A 20,252-nucleotide genomic window follows, 5' to 3' on the forward strand; every position below is an offset into this window, starting at 1 on the left:
CACTTGGTGTATCTCAACATATGCATAGAATAACAAACCTGTGAAAATTTGAGCTCAATTGGTCGTCGAAGTTGCGAGATAATAATAAAAGAAAAAACACCCTTGTCACACGAAGTTGTGTGCGTTTAGATGCTTGACTTCAAGACCTCGAATTCTAAATCTGAAGTCTCAAAATCAAATTCGCGGAAAATTACTTCTTTCTCGAAAACTACGCCACTTCAGAGGGAGCCGTTTCTCACAATGTTTTATACTATCAACCTCTCCCCAATACTTGTTTCCAAGTAAGGTTTTATGCTATAATTATTTTGAGTAATTACCAATAGTGTCCACTGCCTTTAACAGATAGAAATGGTGTTCAAATGTTGACTTTGAGTCTGGTAATACAATTCCATTGAGTATCAAAGTATACCAACCCATAAGACAAATGAGATAATCTTTTAGTTCTTGTTCAAATAAAACAAAAAATTACAAGTTAAACCTGTAGAAAGGTCTGGTATAAAATGTTGAGCTACAAAGCTCTATGGTCTTGAGGAATCTTATGCCAAGTGCAAGCCCTGGGGTCCCTCCTATTAATTGTACAAGTCTGTATTTATTTTCTAAATTCTACAACTTTCGAAGGCTGTAAATTCTAGAAAATCATTATAGTAATTCTTTTTTTCTCAAGGACACAAAAATGCCGATACCAGGATTCGAACCCAAACTCCGATGATTTAACCACCAGAACTAGAATTTGATGCTCTTAACCACTCGGTCTTGAAACCCTACAAAGTGAAGATTGATTGTAAAAATAATTTTTGTTGTTTTTTCAAATGTAGGCGATGGTTTTACCTGCACAGACATCGATGAGTGTTCACAGTACCCATGCAACTTGTATCACTCTGTCAGCGGTGGGTGTCAGGACGGACTGGGTGGTATCCGTAACTTCACCTGCGTCTGTAAGGAAGGCTGGACGGGGAAGGATTGCACCGTGGAGGTGGACAGCTGTGAATCCCATCTGTGTTATCCGATGGGTGAGAACTGATGCTCTAGTTTCTATAATAACAAAAAATAAGAACAGAATAAAACTTATATAGAACATCATCATTAGGATTGGCAAAATGACATTCACCGACATTCATTAAAAGGCAACAGGCACAGATTGAAGCAACTGCTCTTCAGGGGGGGGGGGGACAACCTCGACCAACACTACTGACAGAAGTCTGTAAGAATTAAATTAAAATAATTGATGAACTGCTTGAAAACGCAAGAGAATGAAGGTTGTACCATTCGGCTTATGCCACCCGATATATAGTCAATTACTGGATCGGTTAAACTCTATGTATGTATGTAGTGCCATCTAAAATAATCCTCTAAAAACACTAGATACAAAACTTAAATTTTGTATATGTTTCAATTTTTCTTAAAGGTTTTGAGTAATGCATCAACACCAGGAACGGCGGTGCTCTGTAGAGATTATTTCCTTCAACAATACAAAATACAAAATTTTAATTGTTACTAATTTTAAAATTCCTTTTAGGTTTTGATCAATGCATCACAACCAGGATGGCGGCGTTCTGTTAAGATAATGCCCTTTAAAAAACGTATGTAATATTTTTTCTTTTATTTAATTTTGGAGCAATGCATCAACACCAATGCATCAACTCTGTTAAGATTCTTCTCTTCAAAACCACTGGATGAAAAAGTTAAATCTATATTTATTTCCGTTTTTTCTTGAAGGTTTTGAGCACTGCATTAACACCAGGGACAGTGACAGCTATACCTGCCAGTGCAAGCGAGGCTTTCAAGGGGTACTCTGTGATGAGAATATTAATGAGTGCGTGGATCATCAATGCTTGAATGATGGGCAGTGCATCGATGGCATTGGTCTGTATACCTGTAAATGCTCTTCGCCTTACGAAGGTGAGTTATCAAAAGAATGGCTATATTCCTTGATCATTCTTTCATGACATTCTTAAAGGCACTAGGTTGGATTTCACAATGTGTTAAGACTAGTCTTATCTCGATTTTGGATGAGTTTCTTGTTACTTAGGACTCGCCTTGAGTTGTGAATAACTCCTAAAGAGTCCTAGGACTAGGACTAAGTTAGGACTATACTTTGTGAAATCGACCCCTGGACACCTTTGGTAAATGTCAAAGACCAGTAGTCTTATTTGGTGTATCCCAACATATGCATAACATTACAAACTTGTGAAAATTTGAACTCCTGGTCATCGTAGTTGCAAGAGAATAACGATAAATATAATAATAATAATAATAATATAATAAATAATCAAAATAATAATTTGCATTGACATGAATATTTCATAGAATAAACATTATGTCTTGACAGGATACTATTGTGAGTTGGACACTTCGGTCTGCGACAGCGTCAAGTGTCCCTACAATGGAACCTGTCTTGCCCTTCCCTACAGAGTCCATGAATGCCGATGCGGAGATGGCGTCTTACAAGACTGCTCAGCATGTGATTTCGGGTACGGTGGAGACAACTGCGACCCGTGTAAGCCTCCGTTTACAGGTAACTGACAATTCCACCAAGTTTTTGTTTTCGCTCTGAGTTGTTGCACCTTAATTACTGTGCATTTGGACATCTTGTCACCAAGTTATAGTATTTATACATCTATGATAAGGTACTGTTCATTTTCTTTTCTTTATTCTCCCAGGTCCAAACTGTGACATTGACACCAGTGTCTGTGATCCTAACCCTTGCCCAACGGAAAGCGTCTGTAAAGCAGATGTTGACAAGTACTTCTGCTTGTGTCCAGGTAAGCACGTTTGCTTCAAACCATGGAGGAGGGACACACCTCCATTGCTCCATGGGCCCAGCATGGCTCCTTGGGCCCAATTTTAAAAAGCTTTACAAAACATTTTTTTTTTTAGTAAATAGAATGAGCTGTTGCACAAACTGCTTACCAACCAAAAGGACCTATGGTATAAATGCAAACAAAAGTAATGGCCTGACGTTTTCACCCTAGCAGAGTCTTTCTCAAAGGCTAATTGACAACACAACGTGAACGTAAGCAGTGAAGTGAAAAAACATGAATGTATAGACGATGTGACCTCTGACGTCACACGAAAACCATAACATGATTACACGCATACCGCTGCCAAAACCTTTGTGTTTTGGCAGCCAGAGCTGGAAAGTGTATGCAATCTTAGCATGACTACGTGTCTTTTAGCCCAGCGAAACATGACGTATATACAGTGTTTTTTCAACAGAGGGCGGTTTAAACGTAAACTTAGGTCAGATCGTCTATAGCGAGAGAGTCAAAAAGCACACAGAATTAAATTTTTTATGAGATATGGCCCAACTTTATTAGGTTGGACAGCAACTTCAAGGTGAGGGCAACGCTGATTTGGTCAACCTAAATCAACTGCTACACGTTGGCATACTCATCGAAACATTTAGCTGTCAACCACCGGTTCTTCTCAATTCAATTAAATTCAGTTCGATTCAACGAACATTTATTTCCACAAAGGGTAATCACTTAATAAGAAAACAAAACAATAGATACAATAAAACTAATACGTGGAGGCATAACCCAGGAAGCCAAAGCTTATAAACGGAATGCCTTAAAACCCAAACACTGCTCAAAAGAGATTTACACAAGGTGCTACCACAACCTAAAAGGAAAAGGAGCTAAGCATAACAAAATTAGTCCTTATCAGAATAAAGTTACTGGCCAAACTACAAATTGTAACTGATATCCTGCTCATTTCTGCTTAGCAGAAAATCGTTAAGCATAATTGCTGCTTGAGCATCTCCATTCAATTGGGCCTGATTGAATCCTGGTTTTGAATTTTCTGCAGAAAACTTAGCCATCGCCTCCTGCCAGTCTCTCGTTGTGGCTTTTTCTAATAAGCCGACAGCACAGCCTGCACGATACGTCCCATCATGGATTCCTGTTGTACTGGTATGCTTGGTGCTTCTGGCGTTCACCGTCCTGTTTATCTTCGCTGCTATCCGTCGAGTGCGTAGTATACCATCCTACAAGGCATCCAGTTCGTTCATTCCACGTCGAGCAAGGTATGCCAAGGTTATCAATTACTCGATTTTTTTATATTCCTGATGGTTAGATGATAGGCATAGCTCGATATTAATTTCTTATTATTTCTTGGTTCGTCTTCTTATTTATGCTCTCTCTGCATAACCAACAACTTAGTTTTTTTATTTTTTATTTGCTTGTTTGTTCGTTTGTTTCCTTCTTTGATATAAAATTTTCCCATCAAGACAAAAAACAGGCAAACTCCCAATATGTGATATGAACACCAAGCCGGCCAATCTCTCTCATGCAAACACGTCTATGATTATGAGTTAAACTTCTCAAGAAATTGTGATTCAGTAACTTGACAACAATACCTATTCCAGTCATTGTGAAATCAGCAGTAAGCTTGGTCAGGATTCGAACCCACAACCTTGTGATTGCAAGTCCTACAGTCTAACCACTAGACCACGGTTAGCTTGGTCAGGATTCGAACCCACAACCTTGTGATTGCAAGTCCTACAGTCTAACCGGTAGACCACGGTTAGCTTGGTCAGGATTCGAACCCACAACCTTGTGATTGCAAGTCCTACAGTCTAACCGGTAGACCACGGTTAGCTTGGTCAGGATTCGAACCCACAACCTTGTGATTGCATGTCCTACAGTCTAACCGGCAGACCACGGTTAGCTTGGTCAGGATTCGAACCCACAACCTTGTGATTGCAAGTCCTACAGTCTAACCGGTAGACCACGGTTAGCTTGGTCAGGATTCGAACCCACAACCTTGTGATTGCATGTCCTACAGTCTAACCGGCAGACCACGGTTAGCTTGGTCAGGATTCGAACCCACAACCTTGTGATTGCAAGTCCTACAGTCCCACTAGACCACGGTTAGCTTGGTAGGATTCGAACCCACAACCTTGTGATTGCAAGTCCTACAGTCTAACTGGTAGACCACGGTTAGCTTGGTAGGATTCGAACCCACAACCTTGTGATTGCATGTCCTACAGTCTAACCACTAGACCACGGTTAGCTTGGTAGGATTCGAACCCACAACCTTGTGATTGCAAGTCCTACAGTCTAACCACTAGACCACGGTTAGCTTGGTCAGGATTCGAACCCACAACCTTGTGATTGCAAGTCCTACAGTCCCACTAGACCACGGTTAGCTTGGTAGGATTCGAACCCACAACCTTGTGATTGCAAGTCCTACAGTCTAACCGGTAGACCACGGTTAGCTTGGTAGGATTCGAACCCACAACCTTGTGATTGCATGTCCTACAGTCTAACCACTAGACCACGGTTAGCTTGGTAGGATTCGAACCCACAACCTTGTGATTGCAAGTCCTACAGTCTAACCACTAGACCACGGTTAGCTTGGTCAGGATTCGAACCCACAACCTTGTGATTGCAAGTCCTACAGTCTAACCACTAGACCACGGTTAGCTTGGTCAGGATTCGAACCCACAACCTTGTGATTGCAAGTCCTACAGTCTAACCACTAGACCACGGTTAGCTTGGTCAGGATTCGAACCCACAACCTTGTGATTGCAAGTCCTACAGTCTAACCACTAGACCACGGTGACCAAAGTATTAAATGAATGTAAATGTAAATGTAAATATGTTTAATGTTTCAGGTTCCTCAGTGTCTCCGAACAAGTCATGGTGTACCCTGAGCCAGACTACCAGCCAGATGAGCAAGCGCTCCAGACCTTCTGCCCCGAGACACGACCAAGAGAGGAGACTCAACCACAGTCCGCTGCTCCAGCCACTCTGACTGCTCCAACAGCTGCTCTGGTTGCTCGGACCACTGCCCCGGCCGCTCCGACAGCTACTTCAGTCGCTCCGATCGCTGCCCCAGCCGCTGCTCCAGCTGTTCCGACCGCTGCCTCAGTCGCTCTTGGCGCTGCTGTGAGCAAGGCTACGGTCGCACCACAAGCATCTGCCCAAGAACCCACAGGAGAGAAACCCCCTCCATACTCCCCACCTTCTAACCTCTTCCTCGCTAGTGCACTAGGGCTCATTCCTCCTAGTTATGAAGAAGCAAACGTCGAGGCCCCACCGATAAAAAAGAAAGTGAATCTTGATGACGACCGGGCAGTGGCTAAGTTCATAGAGACTGTGGCGATGCCGATTGGTGATAGGGGTACACTCATGACCAAAGGGAGCAATCTGGGGGATTGGGAGAAAGGCCAGCTGGGTTTAGTGGATGAGGTAAAGCCCCAGCAGAAGAGCAAAAGAGTGCGGAAGAAGTCCTCCGGTCGGAGACCATCCGTAACGCGGCAGCTGTCGGTCGCCGCTGTAGCTTACCAAAATCCTGTCTTTATACCCGATAAGACAATGCCAGGCAATCATGCAGCAGGAACCCAGTGGGGTGTCTCATCAGATGACTGGCACCCACCAACCAAGGTCCAGTCCAACGACGCACCTGGAGGTAACGAGAAAGTAAAGGAAAGACGTTCTTCGCCGATGCGGCCAGGGGTTCCAGAGCGTAGACGCAGCAACAGGACTTCCATCTCAAAATCCTCCTCTGATGTAATGAAACAGAATCCCGTCTTCAAAGAGTCGGACTCCGAGGGTTCTGATGATATATTTGAATAATAAGTATAAACCCTTGGCCCAGGTGAAGGGGGCTGGAGGGTTCTGCAATAAAGGGATGAAGAACAGAGTTCTGGTGAATCAAATTGTGTTTAATGCTCTTCATACCAGCAGTCATCCACAATGTGGCTGGCTGGGTGGGAGAGCATCTATAGTACCCAGTCTAGCTGTGCTGTCTTGGGTCTAGTTGGCTGTTGAATAATGGGGGTGAAGGTGGGGTGCTGTTCAAAATTTAGGGGGTGGAACACTAAAACTACTTATTTGTATCCAACCTACATAAGGGTTGATAATAATACCAATCACGTTCAAGAACTTAAAGACACTGGACACTATTGGTAATTGTCAAAGACCAGTCTTCTCACTTGGTGTATTTCAACATATGCATAAAATAACAAACCTGTGAAAGTTTGAGCTCAATTGGTCGTCGAAGTTGCGACATGGTCACTCGAAGTCGTGTGCTTTCAGATGCTTGATTTCAAGACCTCAAATTCTAAATCTGAGGTCTCGAAATCAAATTCGTGGAAAATTACTTCTTTCTCAAAAACTACATTACTTTAGAGGGAGCCGTTTCTCACAATGCTTTATACTATCAACGTCTCCCCATATTACTCGTCACCAAGAAAGGTTTTATGCCAATAATTATTTTGAGTAATTACCAATAGTGTTCAGTGCCTTTAAAGAGCTGATACTGAACTGAAATAACCTGGTTATGAATAAGACGGCGTTTGATTTCATTTTATTTTTACTTCATTCATTCTGTTTGTGAAGCCAAGGACAGCAAACTTAATCACAGTACAAGCCAAGAACCCAATGCAGAGAAGAAGGGAAGGCATTGATGTCATGTTATGGTAAACTATTTTATCAGAACATTTAACCAGGTCTTAGAAATATCGATGACATTGAAGATCTTTACCAATTAAACCCTTCTGAGACCATAGTCAGTGCTTAAGCAGCTCATACTGAAACGCCCATGGCAGCAGCATAATAATATAATAATATTTAATAATAATATTTATTCGGGCAATCACATTTACAAGCACATGTACATACATTAAAAATATTTAAGAAAACAAAGTAAAACAACAGTGGGGTGCCCAGGAGAGCATAAAAGTTAAAAAAATTACTATCGCCAAAAGGCGTATGTCTCTTAAATCCCCAAAAATACATTAAGGCAAGAGAGGCATATAAAAAAGCACAGAAGATAATAAAAATCACTTAACATCTATAAAAGGCAAACAAGCAAAGATAAACAAAAAAATACACACAATCCAAAAAGACTATTCGTTAAAAAGCAGGTCAATGCTTATACTAGCATTGTTTGACTAACTCAACCTTAAGGACACTGGACACTATTGGTAACTGTCAAAGACCAATCTTCTCAACATATGCATAAAAAAGAAACTTGTGAAAATTTGAGCTCAATTGGTCGTCAAAGTTGCGAGATAATAATTAAAGAATAAACACCCTTGTCGCACGACATTGTGCACTTTCAGATGCTTAATTTTGAGACCTCAAGTTCTTAATCTGAGGTCTCAAAATTAAATTTGTGGCAAGTACTTCTAAATATTCCACTTCAGAGGGAGCCGTTTCTCACAATGTTTTATACTATGAACCTCTTCCCATTACTCGTTACCAACAAAGGTTCTATGCTAATAATAATTTTGAGTTATTACCAATAGTGTCCACTGCCTTTAAAGACAGTGAACACTATTGGTAATTGTCAAAGACCAGTCTTCTCACTTGGTGTATCTAAACATATGCATAAAACAACAAACCTGTGAAAATTTGAGCTCAAATGGTCGTCGAAGTTGCGAGATATGAATGAAAGAAAAAACACCCTTGTCAAACGAAGTTGTGTGCTTTCTGATGCTTGATTTCAAGACCTCAAATTCTAAACTTGATGTCTCGAAACCAAATTCGTGGAAAATTACTGCTTTCTTGAAAACTACGTCACTTCAGAGGGAGCCGTTTCCCACAATGTTTTATACTATCAACCTCTCCCCATTACTTTTTGCCAAGTGAGGTTTTATGCTGTTAATTATTTTGAGTAGTAACCAATAGTGTCCAATGCTCTTAAGGTGATTGTAATATAATTTGTAAGACATAGGCTAATAAGGTTTAAGAACCTTTACAACTTTATGTTAACCTGTAAATTCAGTAAATTTGGTTCACTTGTTATTGTAGTAGGGGTAGAAAATTCATTGTATTATTATTCAAGTTAGTTAATTCCAGGTTCTAGTTAATTGCCCTTTTCATGTTTACATTGTCCCATCAGCTGTTTTATTGCACCCCTGTACTTGTAGGTTGTTATTTCTTAGAAGTCTTGTTACATGTTGGTAAACAGTTTCTTAATCCTTTGGTAGTAGTGTATTCACCCATCCAGTGCGTTGTATATAATTATAATCAGATAGCAGCCCGGCAGCGCAGGGAGCACATGTGTTCTTAGCTCTCTTCTTCAAGTTTTGATTTTCTTCATCATGTAATTTGCCATCTTCAAGTATTTTCTGCTATTTTGGACTCGGTAAGCATATACTTTCATTTGTTATTGTATAAATATTTTGACAATTGTAATGCTCCTGATTTTCTTTGGAAGTTCATTTGTAAAGTTATATTTGTTAAGATTCTGTCTTGGAATTAACCTTTCTTAAACATTGGATTGCATTTTTAAAGACCATGTGTTTTTTCCTAAAATTGATAGAGCTGTATTTTAATCAATTGTATTTCTTGTTGTTTTATTTACACAGGTATCCTAAAGCCATTTTTGATTTTAATTTGTAACTTTTTCAGGTTTAGATTTAACTCTGGTTTAACTGTGTTTTGTATTTTAGTTTTGGTTTTTGAGTTTCAGTTGGATATCTTGGTTTAGGTGAGGTTCATAAGGAAGAAGGTTTAGGTCAAGAGTTTCGGTCTAAAGGTTTTTGGTTTATAGTCAATAAAGCTATTTTTGTTTTGTTTTTGTGGAGAAACCTACATTTTGAGTTACTGTTCCTATTTTTTGCATCTCCTCGCGTCTTAGCCCTATCCGATCTTGGTTTTTCTTATTTGTTCAAGCGAGTGCCCCCATAGTTAGCATTTTTATTAGGTTTTATTCATTTATTTTCCAAGTGTACCCTTTTTCCGGGTTACATTATCATAGGTATATTTTTATATGGTTATAATTTGTATAAAAACAAACAATTAAACAGAAACTTTAAAATTGCTTTGGTAATATCAATAAATACTGAAACTTCAGACTGCTGATCCTCTGTTTGTGTTTTATATGGGTTGATAATATCCCACTTAGTGAGACAAAGTTAATGACACAACATGCAAAGTTTACCCCTTGTGACGAATAATGTTGAAAGGTTCTTGACAAAATTAACAGATAACAATCTGTACAATCATGGAGGAATAAATACAATTCAGGGATGAGATTCATTCTTCCGCCTTTTGGCAGAATTCTGACTTTGGGTTTTCAATAAGCATAGGGAAAAGACATGAATAACCGACTTTTGTTTTAAGATCAAGAGGTTGGGGTGTACAAGGTTTCTCACCAAATTCTTCCCATGCAAAGCCCTGGGTGCATGGGGTCCAGGCTTGATTTTGAAAGGGCCCTTGAACACCAAACTCCTCCCATGCAAAGCCCTGGGTGCATGGGGTCCAGGCTTGATTTTGAAAGGGCCCTTGAACACCAAACTCCTCCCATGCAATGCCCTGGGTGCATGGGGTCCAGGCTTGATTTTGAAAGGGCCCTTGAACACCAAACTCCTCCCATGCAAAGCCCTGGGTGCATGGGGTCCAGGCTTGATTTTGAAAGGGCCCTTGAAAATGTTTGATTCTAGATGCTTTAAGGCAAATCCTGGCCAATCCCCCACAACTTCTGAGCAAAAGATAATTCAATTCCATAACCCCCATTTGCAGTATTATAAAGTGTATAGTGTAGGGCCTACTCATAATATGTACATCTAGGACGTTACAGAAGGACATGATTGATTGATTGATTGATTGATTGATTGATTGATTGATTGATGGCAACTAAATTTAGTGTATTATAACCTAAGTTAAATAAAAAAAATACCCCCACTACTTTAACGCCAAGAAACACTAAGAAATTCTAAACCTAACACAAATATTTACAAGACCTCAAATGAAAGTTTGAGAGGTAGAAAGCCGAACGCAAATGAAAAACAAAAATGCAATACTATGCATTTCCTCATTTTTACTTTTAACCAAAAGTGTCCAGTGCCTTTAACAGAAACATGACATTTCGTAAACTTGTTCAGGTGCCGCGCTTTGAATTCGAGTTTGATGGAACACTAAAGTAGTATAGCGCCCTCTATAAAAATGACATTCTTGACGCTACAAAAAAACCTCTTTGACCGTGAACATCAATACTGTTCAGTTCAGTCATGAAACCATTAACCACAGAGCTGCTACATATGGATTGACAATTAAAAGTGTTCAGCATAGGTTTACCAGTGCAGCCAAAAGACAATAAAGCACTAGTTGTGACTATTACTCCCGTAGTGGTTTATCAGTTAAATTTTAAGCTCAGCACATTTAGCCATTTCATCAGTTGAACAAAACACATGAAACAGACAGACTCAAGAAAATAACGAAAATAAATTACTAATATCGCCGCGTCTCTTTCATTCCCTTTGTAGATTGCTTCTAAACACTTAAACCTTTGCTGGACACTTATTGATAATACTCAAAATAATTATGTCATCATAAAAACGTACTTGGTAACGAACGATTGAGAGCCGTTGATAGTATAAAACATTATAAGAAACAGCTCCCTCTGCAAGAACGTAGTTTTAAGAAAGATGTAATTTCTCACTCAAGTATTGTATAAGGCCTGAAGTCTTTATCAGGTATCTGAAAGCAAACGAGTTTGTGCAACAAGTGTTTTTTCTTTCATTATTCTTCTGCAACTTCGATTACCACCTGAGCCCAAATTTCTATGCATGTTGGGATACACCAAGTGAGAATACCCAGTCTTTGAAAATACCAAAGGTAGGTGGATCAATGCCTTAAACCTACGTTACCGTATAGTTATACGATGATCGTTAAAACGACATAGCGCCACCAACGACAGCCTTTCTGATGGACTGGGAAATATCCATAAACCCGTAGCTTGATTAGCGTGTCCTATTTTTCTTGGCGGGAAGGAAAACCCTTGTTATAAATTAGGTAAACAATTTTGTATAATGATTCAGTCACAAATTCTTCCCTTTTGGTGAACCATCGACCTACAAATCGTTAAATTAATGTTTTTCTTTGGAGGCACTGGACACTATTGATAATTACTCAACTAAAAATAGGCCTAATTGTTTGCATAAAAACGACTTCGTAACGAGCAAAGGAAAGAGCCGTTGATAGTTTAAACCGTTGAGAGAAACGACTTCCTCTAAAATAAAGTAATTTTTTAGAAAGAGGTAATTTCTCACTCAAATAATATTACAATCTGATAAACTTCAGGCCTGAAGCCTTTTTTATGCATCTGAAAGCACACAAATTCGTGCAACAGGGGAGTTTTATATTTCATTATTCTCTTACAACTTAAATGACAAAAACAAAACTGCACTAATTTGTTATTTTATGCATACGTTGGGATACACCAAGTGAGAATACTGGTCTTTGACAATATTACGAAAGGGTGCAGAGTGTCTTTAAATCGATTTACTCATGCGGATATTTTTCACAGGTTTGTGTTTTTCATTCAAAACAGTGTTGGTATTAAAAGCTTTCTTTTTGTTAACCGTCGTAACTTGTACACGGGTTCGGGCACTTAGTGTTGGCAGTATTTTTAAGACCTTTCTTGTTTTTACAAATTCAAGTATAATATTGTTTAAAAACAATTAATCATGCATACACGTTAACGGCAACAATATTTTGACATGCACACGGCGGTTGACTTTGGGCACATCATAGCGACTGTTTCTTGCCATAAAACTATCCCAAGAACGTCAGGCTTGAGGGCTTTTACAAACAAGACAAATTCCAAGGATGAATTTACCTTGGACGTGATGAGAGACATAAACAGTATTTTGTCCGTCAAACAAAACAGGAAATTTGGTTCATCGTTGAACACGGTGTAGTCATGCTTTGACTGACACGGGAGGCGGGGCCGGGGCCGGCCTACTTTCTTGAGTGACATTGTCAGGAATACGAAAGCGACATTTTACTGACAGCCGTAGGGCAGCATAAAGACAACGCGCCCTGTCATGGGCTTTGGGTTCTTATTAACGTAGACAGAGTGGCCCCTGAACATGGATTGCTTTCGAGGCAAACCAATAATTTGCTGTGATTGGCGGTTGACACGCATGACACCTGGTGGTTTTGCATAAGTTTGGTTAATGAAGTGTATACGTCACATGGTGGGGGTATTACTACAGCCGCTACGAAATTCCATTCATGCCCTTGAACGGGTCATAGCTTGTCTATTCCTCGTGAAAGTCTCGTTTAGGCACGGATTTTGTTCTCCACTTTTTTTTTCTTTTTTTTCTTCTTCTCTTCTCTCTTAAAATCCGCCTGGCGTCGACAGCCCGCAGTGAAACCAAGATGGCCAATTATATGGACCGCGGATCCCGTAGTGTAAACCGTTCCCGTGCCGCTGCGAACCGCTGCGAATCGCGCCGTGGGTTATTACATAATCTTCTCGATGCTTCGTGACGGGACGTGGGGAGCGCGCAGAGAGGGGCCCGGAGGATGGCGTAAAACTCAGCGGCCGTGTTCCCGTCTTGAACTCGCGTGGCTCGGCTGGTTGTTTGGCATGAGATGGGTTGCAGTGTCAGGCGCCAGCCGTCTATACCAGTCGCGGTTTTATAAAAAGAAAAGGAAATAAACCTTGGCCTACTTCGCGTAATGTTACAGGTTTTTGTTGTAGTTGACTCTCGTGTTCCCCTTTCAGCCTTGTGTCACTGAAGGACAGTACAAGTGTAAGCGTTTGAGGGCAGATGATATAACCATGATATAACTCAAGGTGGGACATTCAAATCGTGTTATTACGAAAATAAAACCAACACTCAGATGAATCAAAAACGGAGCCTCGTTTCATGTCATGTATAATGTCAAACTACAGTGTTGTGGTTTTCTATAGTCTTCCCTTTAGCCAGAAACGCACGATGAAATAACACAGACAGACAATGAAACTAGAAATTTACGGAAGCACCTTGGAGAAAATGGGAGTTACTGACAAAAGTGTTGTTCGGGGAATTTAAAATAAACAGCGCTTTGAATGTTAGCATTGCGTAGGTGAATTTGGTTGTGACCCTTTCTTTGTCTGGCACAATATTTGATAACCTCCATGTTTGCATTTTTCTATATCAAAACTGAATCGGACTACCGTATCTCTCCCTACCATTAGTCTCGGTTTAATTTGACTATATTTACTTTTAGATTGTTTCATCATAAAGACATCAGAAAGACACTGGACACTTTTGGTAACTGTCAAAGACCAGTCTTTTCACTTGGTGTATCTCAACATATGCATAAAATAACAAAACCTGTGAGAATTTGAGCTCAATTTGTCGTCGAAGTTGCGAGATAATAATGAAAGAAAAAAACACCCTTGTCACACGAAGTTGTGTGCTTTCAGATGCTTGATTTCGAGACCTCAAAATCTAATTCTGAGGTCTCGAAATCAAACTCGTGGCAAATTACTTCTTTCTCGAAAACCACGTTATTTTAGAGGGAGCCGCGGCCAGCCGTTTTTCACAATGTTTTATACCATCAACATCTCCCCATTGCTCGTTACCTAGTAAGTTTTTATGCTAAAAATTATGTTGAGCTACGTTTACTCAAAAACGGTGTACAACAGAAAGGTCCTCGGTATTTGGGTTATTATAAGAAAAATGCAAGTTGAAAAGAATTGCCAGCGTCCATCATGAATCTATTCACCAGAAATGGTGTGCATTGCAAATGTGTAAGCCAAAATCTGCTAAGCCTAATCTAGCAGGGAACCAGTCACACACAATATACATTACATGATAACCATGAAACCATTCCTTGGTTGAAGGGGAATTTGTTTCTGATAAAGGTTAAATACTTCAATATAGTTACAATATTTTATTTTTCTATGCTAGGCAATTTCCTGTGTTCAACCATGAAGGAATTGGTCAACGGCTTTTTGGAAATTGGTTTCTGATCTTTAAATTCAAATTGTGTTTTCTTACGTTCGAGGTTATGGGGGGGGGGGGTTGACGGAGATTGGGTAGACTCCACTAATTGAGGTTCAATGGTACAGGGCTCAACTGGTCTACAAGACAAATGATGTATGTTCGTTATAACCGCTCCATTAGCTATCAACCCCCTGCTGAAACAATGGTTGGTCCGCTCATGCGTCATTGCAGTCCTTCAGAATCACTGAGGTGGAAAATAGCGGAGTGGCTTAATACATGCAATTAGGCTTTTCTTGAATGACATTTTTTTTTCTACCGAAGAGCGGGAGAGACTTTAAGTGAATCACGGGCAATATGGACCGCGAAGGACAACATGTTTAGAGTGAGGGGTCTTTTAAGCTTGTTTCAAAATCAAATAAGGCAATGGTTTCGATTAGCTCTGGATACAAAAATAGAAAAAAGGGAAAATGGATATTGGGTCTTCTGTTTCCTCTACCTCCTAAAAGGATAATTATATTAAGTGATTTTGAAGCATCGAGAAGCAGTGGTTTGTCCACACGGAACTTGTTCTGGGTTTGGAAAAAGGGGAGCGATAAATTTACACGAATTGTTTTGGTCTATAATGTAATTTTGGTAAATGCTGGTTGTGTTCACTCAAGTTGTTTGCTTGTTAATAAAGATTGTGTATTGTTGTTTTTCCGCGTCACTAAATGATGTACAAATAATAAACGGATGAACACTCACCTTGCCTGGAGAAAACATAATTTTTCTCAAAATACACAACAAAAAACAAGTGTTTAAACCGTAGTATTTAAAAATATGAACATTAAATGAATCTACAGCCTTTTCGGAAATCCATATTTAAAAAGCCATACATGAGTTTCAGTATGTATTTTGTTTTTGGTCAAACAATATTGGGGTCATATACTTGCAGATGTGGCTGTAGAAAAATGGCAGTGCCATTTCTGTTAATTTCTCGAATTAAAGAGTGCATGCACATCATAGCGATGATGGATAAGGCGTTATGAAACCACTATAGCGTACATCTAAACACTCCCGGGTCAGAATTGACCCGGATTTGGGTCCCAGGGGGCCAGAACCATTTCTAGGTCAATTTGACCCGGTATCAGTGTCAATTTGTCCCTGAATCCGAGTCAAAATCCCCGCTTTTAACCAAATTTTTTTGTCACAGTGACCTGGATTCCGGGTCACATTGACACGGATTCCGGGTCAAGCTGACCCAGAAATGGGTCTGACCCCCTAAGAGTGTACCCCCACGGACCCGAGCCCAATTTCAAAGAGATGATTCAGTAGAAAATAATTTGCTGAAACATTTTTCTGCTGAGCAAAAAATTAGCAAGATACCAGTCATATTATTGTACGTGTGACATGGTATTGCGGCTGGTAACATTATTCTGGTAAGCAAAATGTTGTTTTGCTTAGCTATTTTGTGATACGATGACATTTCTACAAATTGTGTATTCTTTAATTGATTTGTGTCATTATTAATAATAGTCAAGAATTATCATTAGCACGTTTGAAGTGACACCTTAACCATTAACCTTTTTTGATGTGTATACCAAACAGTACACTTTATTTATTCAATAAAAATTCGTAAATAATTTGGGACAACTTAACCAAAAAAATAACCAAACTAAACAAATTATAACTTACAAAACGCATTCTCATTTTACCACATTTGCCATCCGTCCCAAGACCCCTCATGCGTCAAGTAATCCCGAGCATTAAGAAAAATCAATAACACAGTCGGTGAAAAAGAAGAAGGAGAAAAAAAATATATATATCCGGGAGCACAACTTAACCAAATCTATTTCGAGTCCAAGCATCCTGAGTGTTTTTTATGACTGAGATACAATTTAATCTTGATAATAAATATTTCGAGTCCCGATGACAACCCGGCCTCTGTGCTCCCGGGTCGTCTCTAGCCCCGGCCCGGCACTTAACTTGTCCCAGCCCCGCTTCTTCCGGCGTCTTGGACAAATTAATTTCAGAAAATTTGTCTCAAGTTCTACCGATTTGTTTTCTAACACAAGGTTTTTTTCCTTCTCCATCTTCTCTTCTAACCCCCGTCTCAATACGTCGTCTATAAACATCCCTTTGTGAAATTACCAATCGCTTTTAATTTTTTTCTCCTTTTTTTCTCCTGTTTTTTTTATATATTTTTTTTAACTTCTGCCTCATCATCGCGAATTGCGAGGAAAGCAAATTCTTCTTACACGATCCCCGTCTTCGACTTGTCCGATTAATCGGTGGAGATTGAGGGACCTTAATTTTCTATAATTACAGTCGGCCCGTCTTCAAACAGGATTCTGGATTTACGGCGCTACGGTGAGGGCCTCGCGAGCACCGAGAGAAAATAACCCCGTCACGACAACGTTACGTTACGGGCACGGTTTCATTTGATGTTTCGGTCGCCAGAACGACACGGAGTATAAAAAACCCTACATCTCGTTTTTTTTTTTTATGTTGTAGAAGGTATCAAACATTACGACTACTGTATTATTTTCCCTTTCTTTCTTTGGTGGTTTGCTATTTGACAAGGGGGGGGGGGGCAAGGGTTCAAGTGGTGCTGTCGGGTTGTGCGGAAACAAGGGGTAAAATTTCATAATGTGAGTGACTGGGATTTTACAAAATGAAGTAGGCTCATTGACAGGATCCTAAAATTGCACCTACGAAAATACATCATGAGGATAAGATTGAGACTTTTGGCCAAGGCGGATTTTGCAAGTAGGGGTGGTTTGGTGGTACCGGAAGTGGTGGGGGACACGTGTAAAACCCCAAACAGAAATCTTAAGTACCAGACTACCTCCATGATTATACAGAACTCTTTGCATTACACGCGGTCTCAATCGCGAGCCTCTTGCACACAGGGAACAAGACACGGACAGTGAAAACACTGAGGAGAATTTAAGAACGAAAAAGGGAACAGACTATATTTACCATCTACATATTCGCTTGAGATATGACTGTCGAGTTGATAAAAAGTAGAACCTTTGCTTGAGCCAGCGATGATGTAGCGCAATGCAAGAGCTCCTCGAAGTTTCGTCTCTGGTCTGGTGAGATGACAAAACATGGCGGTGATCCTGAAATTGGTTATGCAATACACTGTTTGGGAAAAAAACAAAAAACAATGTAGAGTTAGCTAGCGGTTTCATTATTTATCACAGCGCTCCCCTGTTGTTCAAACATGATTTTTGTTATACTTTGTGATGTTTGATGATTTCCCAAACCACTGGAATAATATTCACCATGAGTAACTTGGAGGAGTGGTGGCTCTGAAAACCGGCTCTTTTCAGAGCCACGACTCATTGAAAAGAGTACACGCAAGGTTACTATTCGTATTTATATTTATAGTGACACTTATTCTCAACACCATGCAAAGCTTTAAACACCGGTTAATAATCACCAACATGAACTTGACTCCGGATTCAAATAACTTATCATCTAATCATTGCAATGGTTGCCGAATCTCTATACTCAAGTATGGGACCAAAAACTCACCGGTAAGCAGTGGACCCTAGGAACGAGTAAAGCCAAGGTGACCGATATACACACGCCTCTCGACGACAGACCACGATGGAGTGTGCCCACAATTGTTTTTTTTATTCAATTACGTAATAAAACATTCCAACGTCAACCGTAGTAGTTTCGGTATACAATAGTCATTGAATTAAATAAAAAGCAACTATATAACACTTGCGGCTTTAAGCAAATTTTCAAAACATTTGTTTGTCACATTATCTTCGTCCGATTGAGTGCTAATATTTGCATAAATTATATGATGGCTGTATGCAGATATTCCCCTTCCTTTTTAAAGACGACAATAATGTACGAGCTGCTGGGGGGTGGGGGGGGAGGGCGGTAAATATTTGACAATGAACAATATGTGGAGAATGTGACATGTATATCGGTATTGTATAAATTGTATTATTCATGTAAATGGGCGGGGCATGAACATTCTTTTGTGTAGGCACCCATGCATAACGAGATAACTATAATTAATGTTGTAAAATGTAAACCCTCTTACAATAAATAGGTTTTATTTTCCAAGAGACCCGCCCCTTCCCTTTTGTAATACCCTGGATATTGGTGCTGGAAATGGAGTCATACCAACCTGAGCCAGTCTCAGAGGAGCAAGATTGGCATTCCCATAAGGAAGCAGGGAGAGGGAAAGGTTGGGTTGGTGATGATTGTGGTGGTGGGGGGAGGGGGGGGGGGGGTCATGAGTCTCGAAAATAAACAAAGTGATACCGATACAATTACACTAACAATAAGGCAATTTCATAGAGCTGCTTAAACACCAAAAAGAACAACCAAATCATGCTTACCAGAAAAAGGTTTCCAGCCAAGACACAATGTCACATTCACATGACTGTTATCCTGCTTAATCGTGCTAAGCAAAAAATATGTGAAGCGAAAAATTCTGCTTAAGCAGCTCTACGAAATTGGGCCCCAGGTTTTTAAAGCATCTGAAGCACACAACTATGCTTTGCTTAGTAGAAACAGGTTACCAACCAAACGCTTTGCCCATGCACTGTATTTATTATGACTGGTTCCCTGCTGATTTTCGCTGGAGTAAAACATTAGTGCTTAGCAAAACTACAGTATTGAGCATTGGTGTGTTTTATACCAGGGCCAAATTTCTTAGAGCTGCAACAAGGTAGCTAAGCACAACAAAATCATGCTTACCAGAATAAGGTTGCAAACTACCATGTCACATATACAATCTGAGACTGGTCTCCTGCTTATTTTTGTTAAGCTGAAAATTCGTAAGCATTATTTTCTGCTTAAGAAGCTCTATGAACTTGGGCCTATAAAGATCGAGACAGTCTGTGAGAGTTATATTACATATCCATTGCCACACCATGAGACATTTTCTGCTCACCCATAAGAGAAAATTTGCTAAGCAAAAAATAATTGCCCGCTAAGTAGCTCTGGTGAAATTTGACCCAGGTTGATGCCCGAATACCCTGAAAAATCTTCTGCTCACACAGAAGATTAAAATTGTTAAGCAAAAAAAATCATTTTCCGCTAGGTAGCTCTGGTGAAATTTGAGCCAGGTTGGTGCCCGAATACCCTGAAAAATCTTTTGCTCACTCAGAAGATTAAATTTGTTAAGCAAAAATTCATTTTCCGCTAAGTAGCTCTGGTGAAATTTGAGCCAGGTTGATGCCCGATACCATGAGGAATCTTCATGCTCACCCAGAAGATACAATTTGTTAAGCAAAAATAAAAAAAAAAATAAAAAAAAATCCCCTGCTAAGTAGCTCTGGTGAAATTTGAGCCAGATTGATGCCCGAATACCATGAGGAATCTTCATGCTCACCCAGAAGATACAATTTGTTAAGCAAAAAAAAAAAAAGAAAAAAAAATCCCCTGCTAAGAAGCTCTGGTGATATTTGAGCCAGGTTGATGCCCGGAGCTACCCCGAGCCTCCAGCCCCGTCCATCACCCGTAACTTGCAGTGGCAGCTTGGAGCCCCGGCCCCGGCGTGCAATTTCCGCCGGCACCGCTCGGAGCTAGGCGCGGGGGCTATCGCATATCGGCGGGG

General features: G+C 40.0%; 1 protein-coding gene and 1 long non-coding RNA gene across 2 annotated transcripts in view; one reads left to right on the forward strand and one right to left on the reverse strand.

The window, feature by feature from the left end:
- LOC117289973 (protocadherin-16-like) overlaps window positions 1-6,960 on the forward strand; it is a 36,722-nt gene extending 29,762 nt beyond the window's left edge. The window contains exons 27-32 of the mRNA XM_033771179.1: window positions 816-1,010; window positions 1,717-1,899; window positions 2,330-2,515; window positions 2,661-2,762; window positions 3,808-4,024; window positions 5,618-6,960. Of these exons, the coding sequence (XP_033627070.1) occupies window positions 816-1,010; window positions 1,717-1,899; window positions 2,330-2,515; window positions 2,661-2,762; window positions 3,808-4,024; window positions 5,618-6,581 (1,847 nt within the window). The 3' untranslated portion in view covers window positions 6,582-6,960. The remainder of the gene's footprint in view (window positions 1-815; window positions 1,011-1,716; window positions 1,900-2,329; window positions 2,516-2,660; window positions 2,763-3,807; window positions 4,025-5,617) is intronic.
- Window positions 949-18,288, reverse strand: LOC117289974. Its single transcript, XR_004519014.1, has 3 exons — window positions 18,203-18,288; window positions 17,642-17,806; window positions 949-1,032 (listed from the first exon to the last, which is right to left on the reverse strand). It is a non-coding gene; the product is annotated as an uncharacterized LOC117289974 (long non-coding RNA).
- Between the last annotated feature and the right edge of the window lie 1,964 nt (window positions 18,289-20,252).

The sequence above is a fragment of the Asterias rubens genome, chromosome 5 (genome assembly GCF_902459465.1).
Source record: "Asterias rubens chromosome 5, eAstRub1.3, whole genome shotgun sequence".
Taxonomy (NCBI): domain Eukaryota; kingdom Metazoa; phylum Echinodermata; class Asteroidea; order Forcipulatida; family Asteriidae; genus Asterias; species Asterias rubens.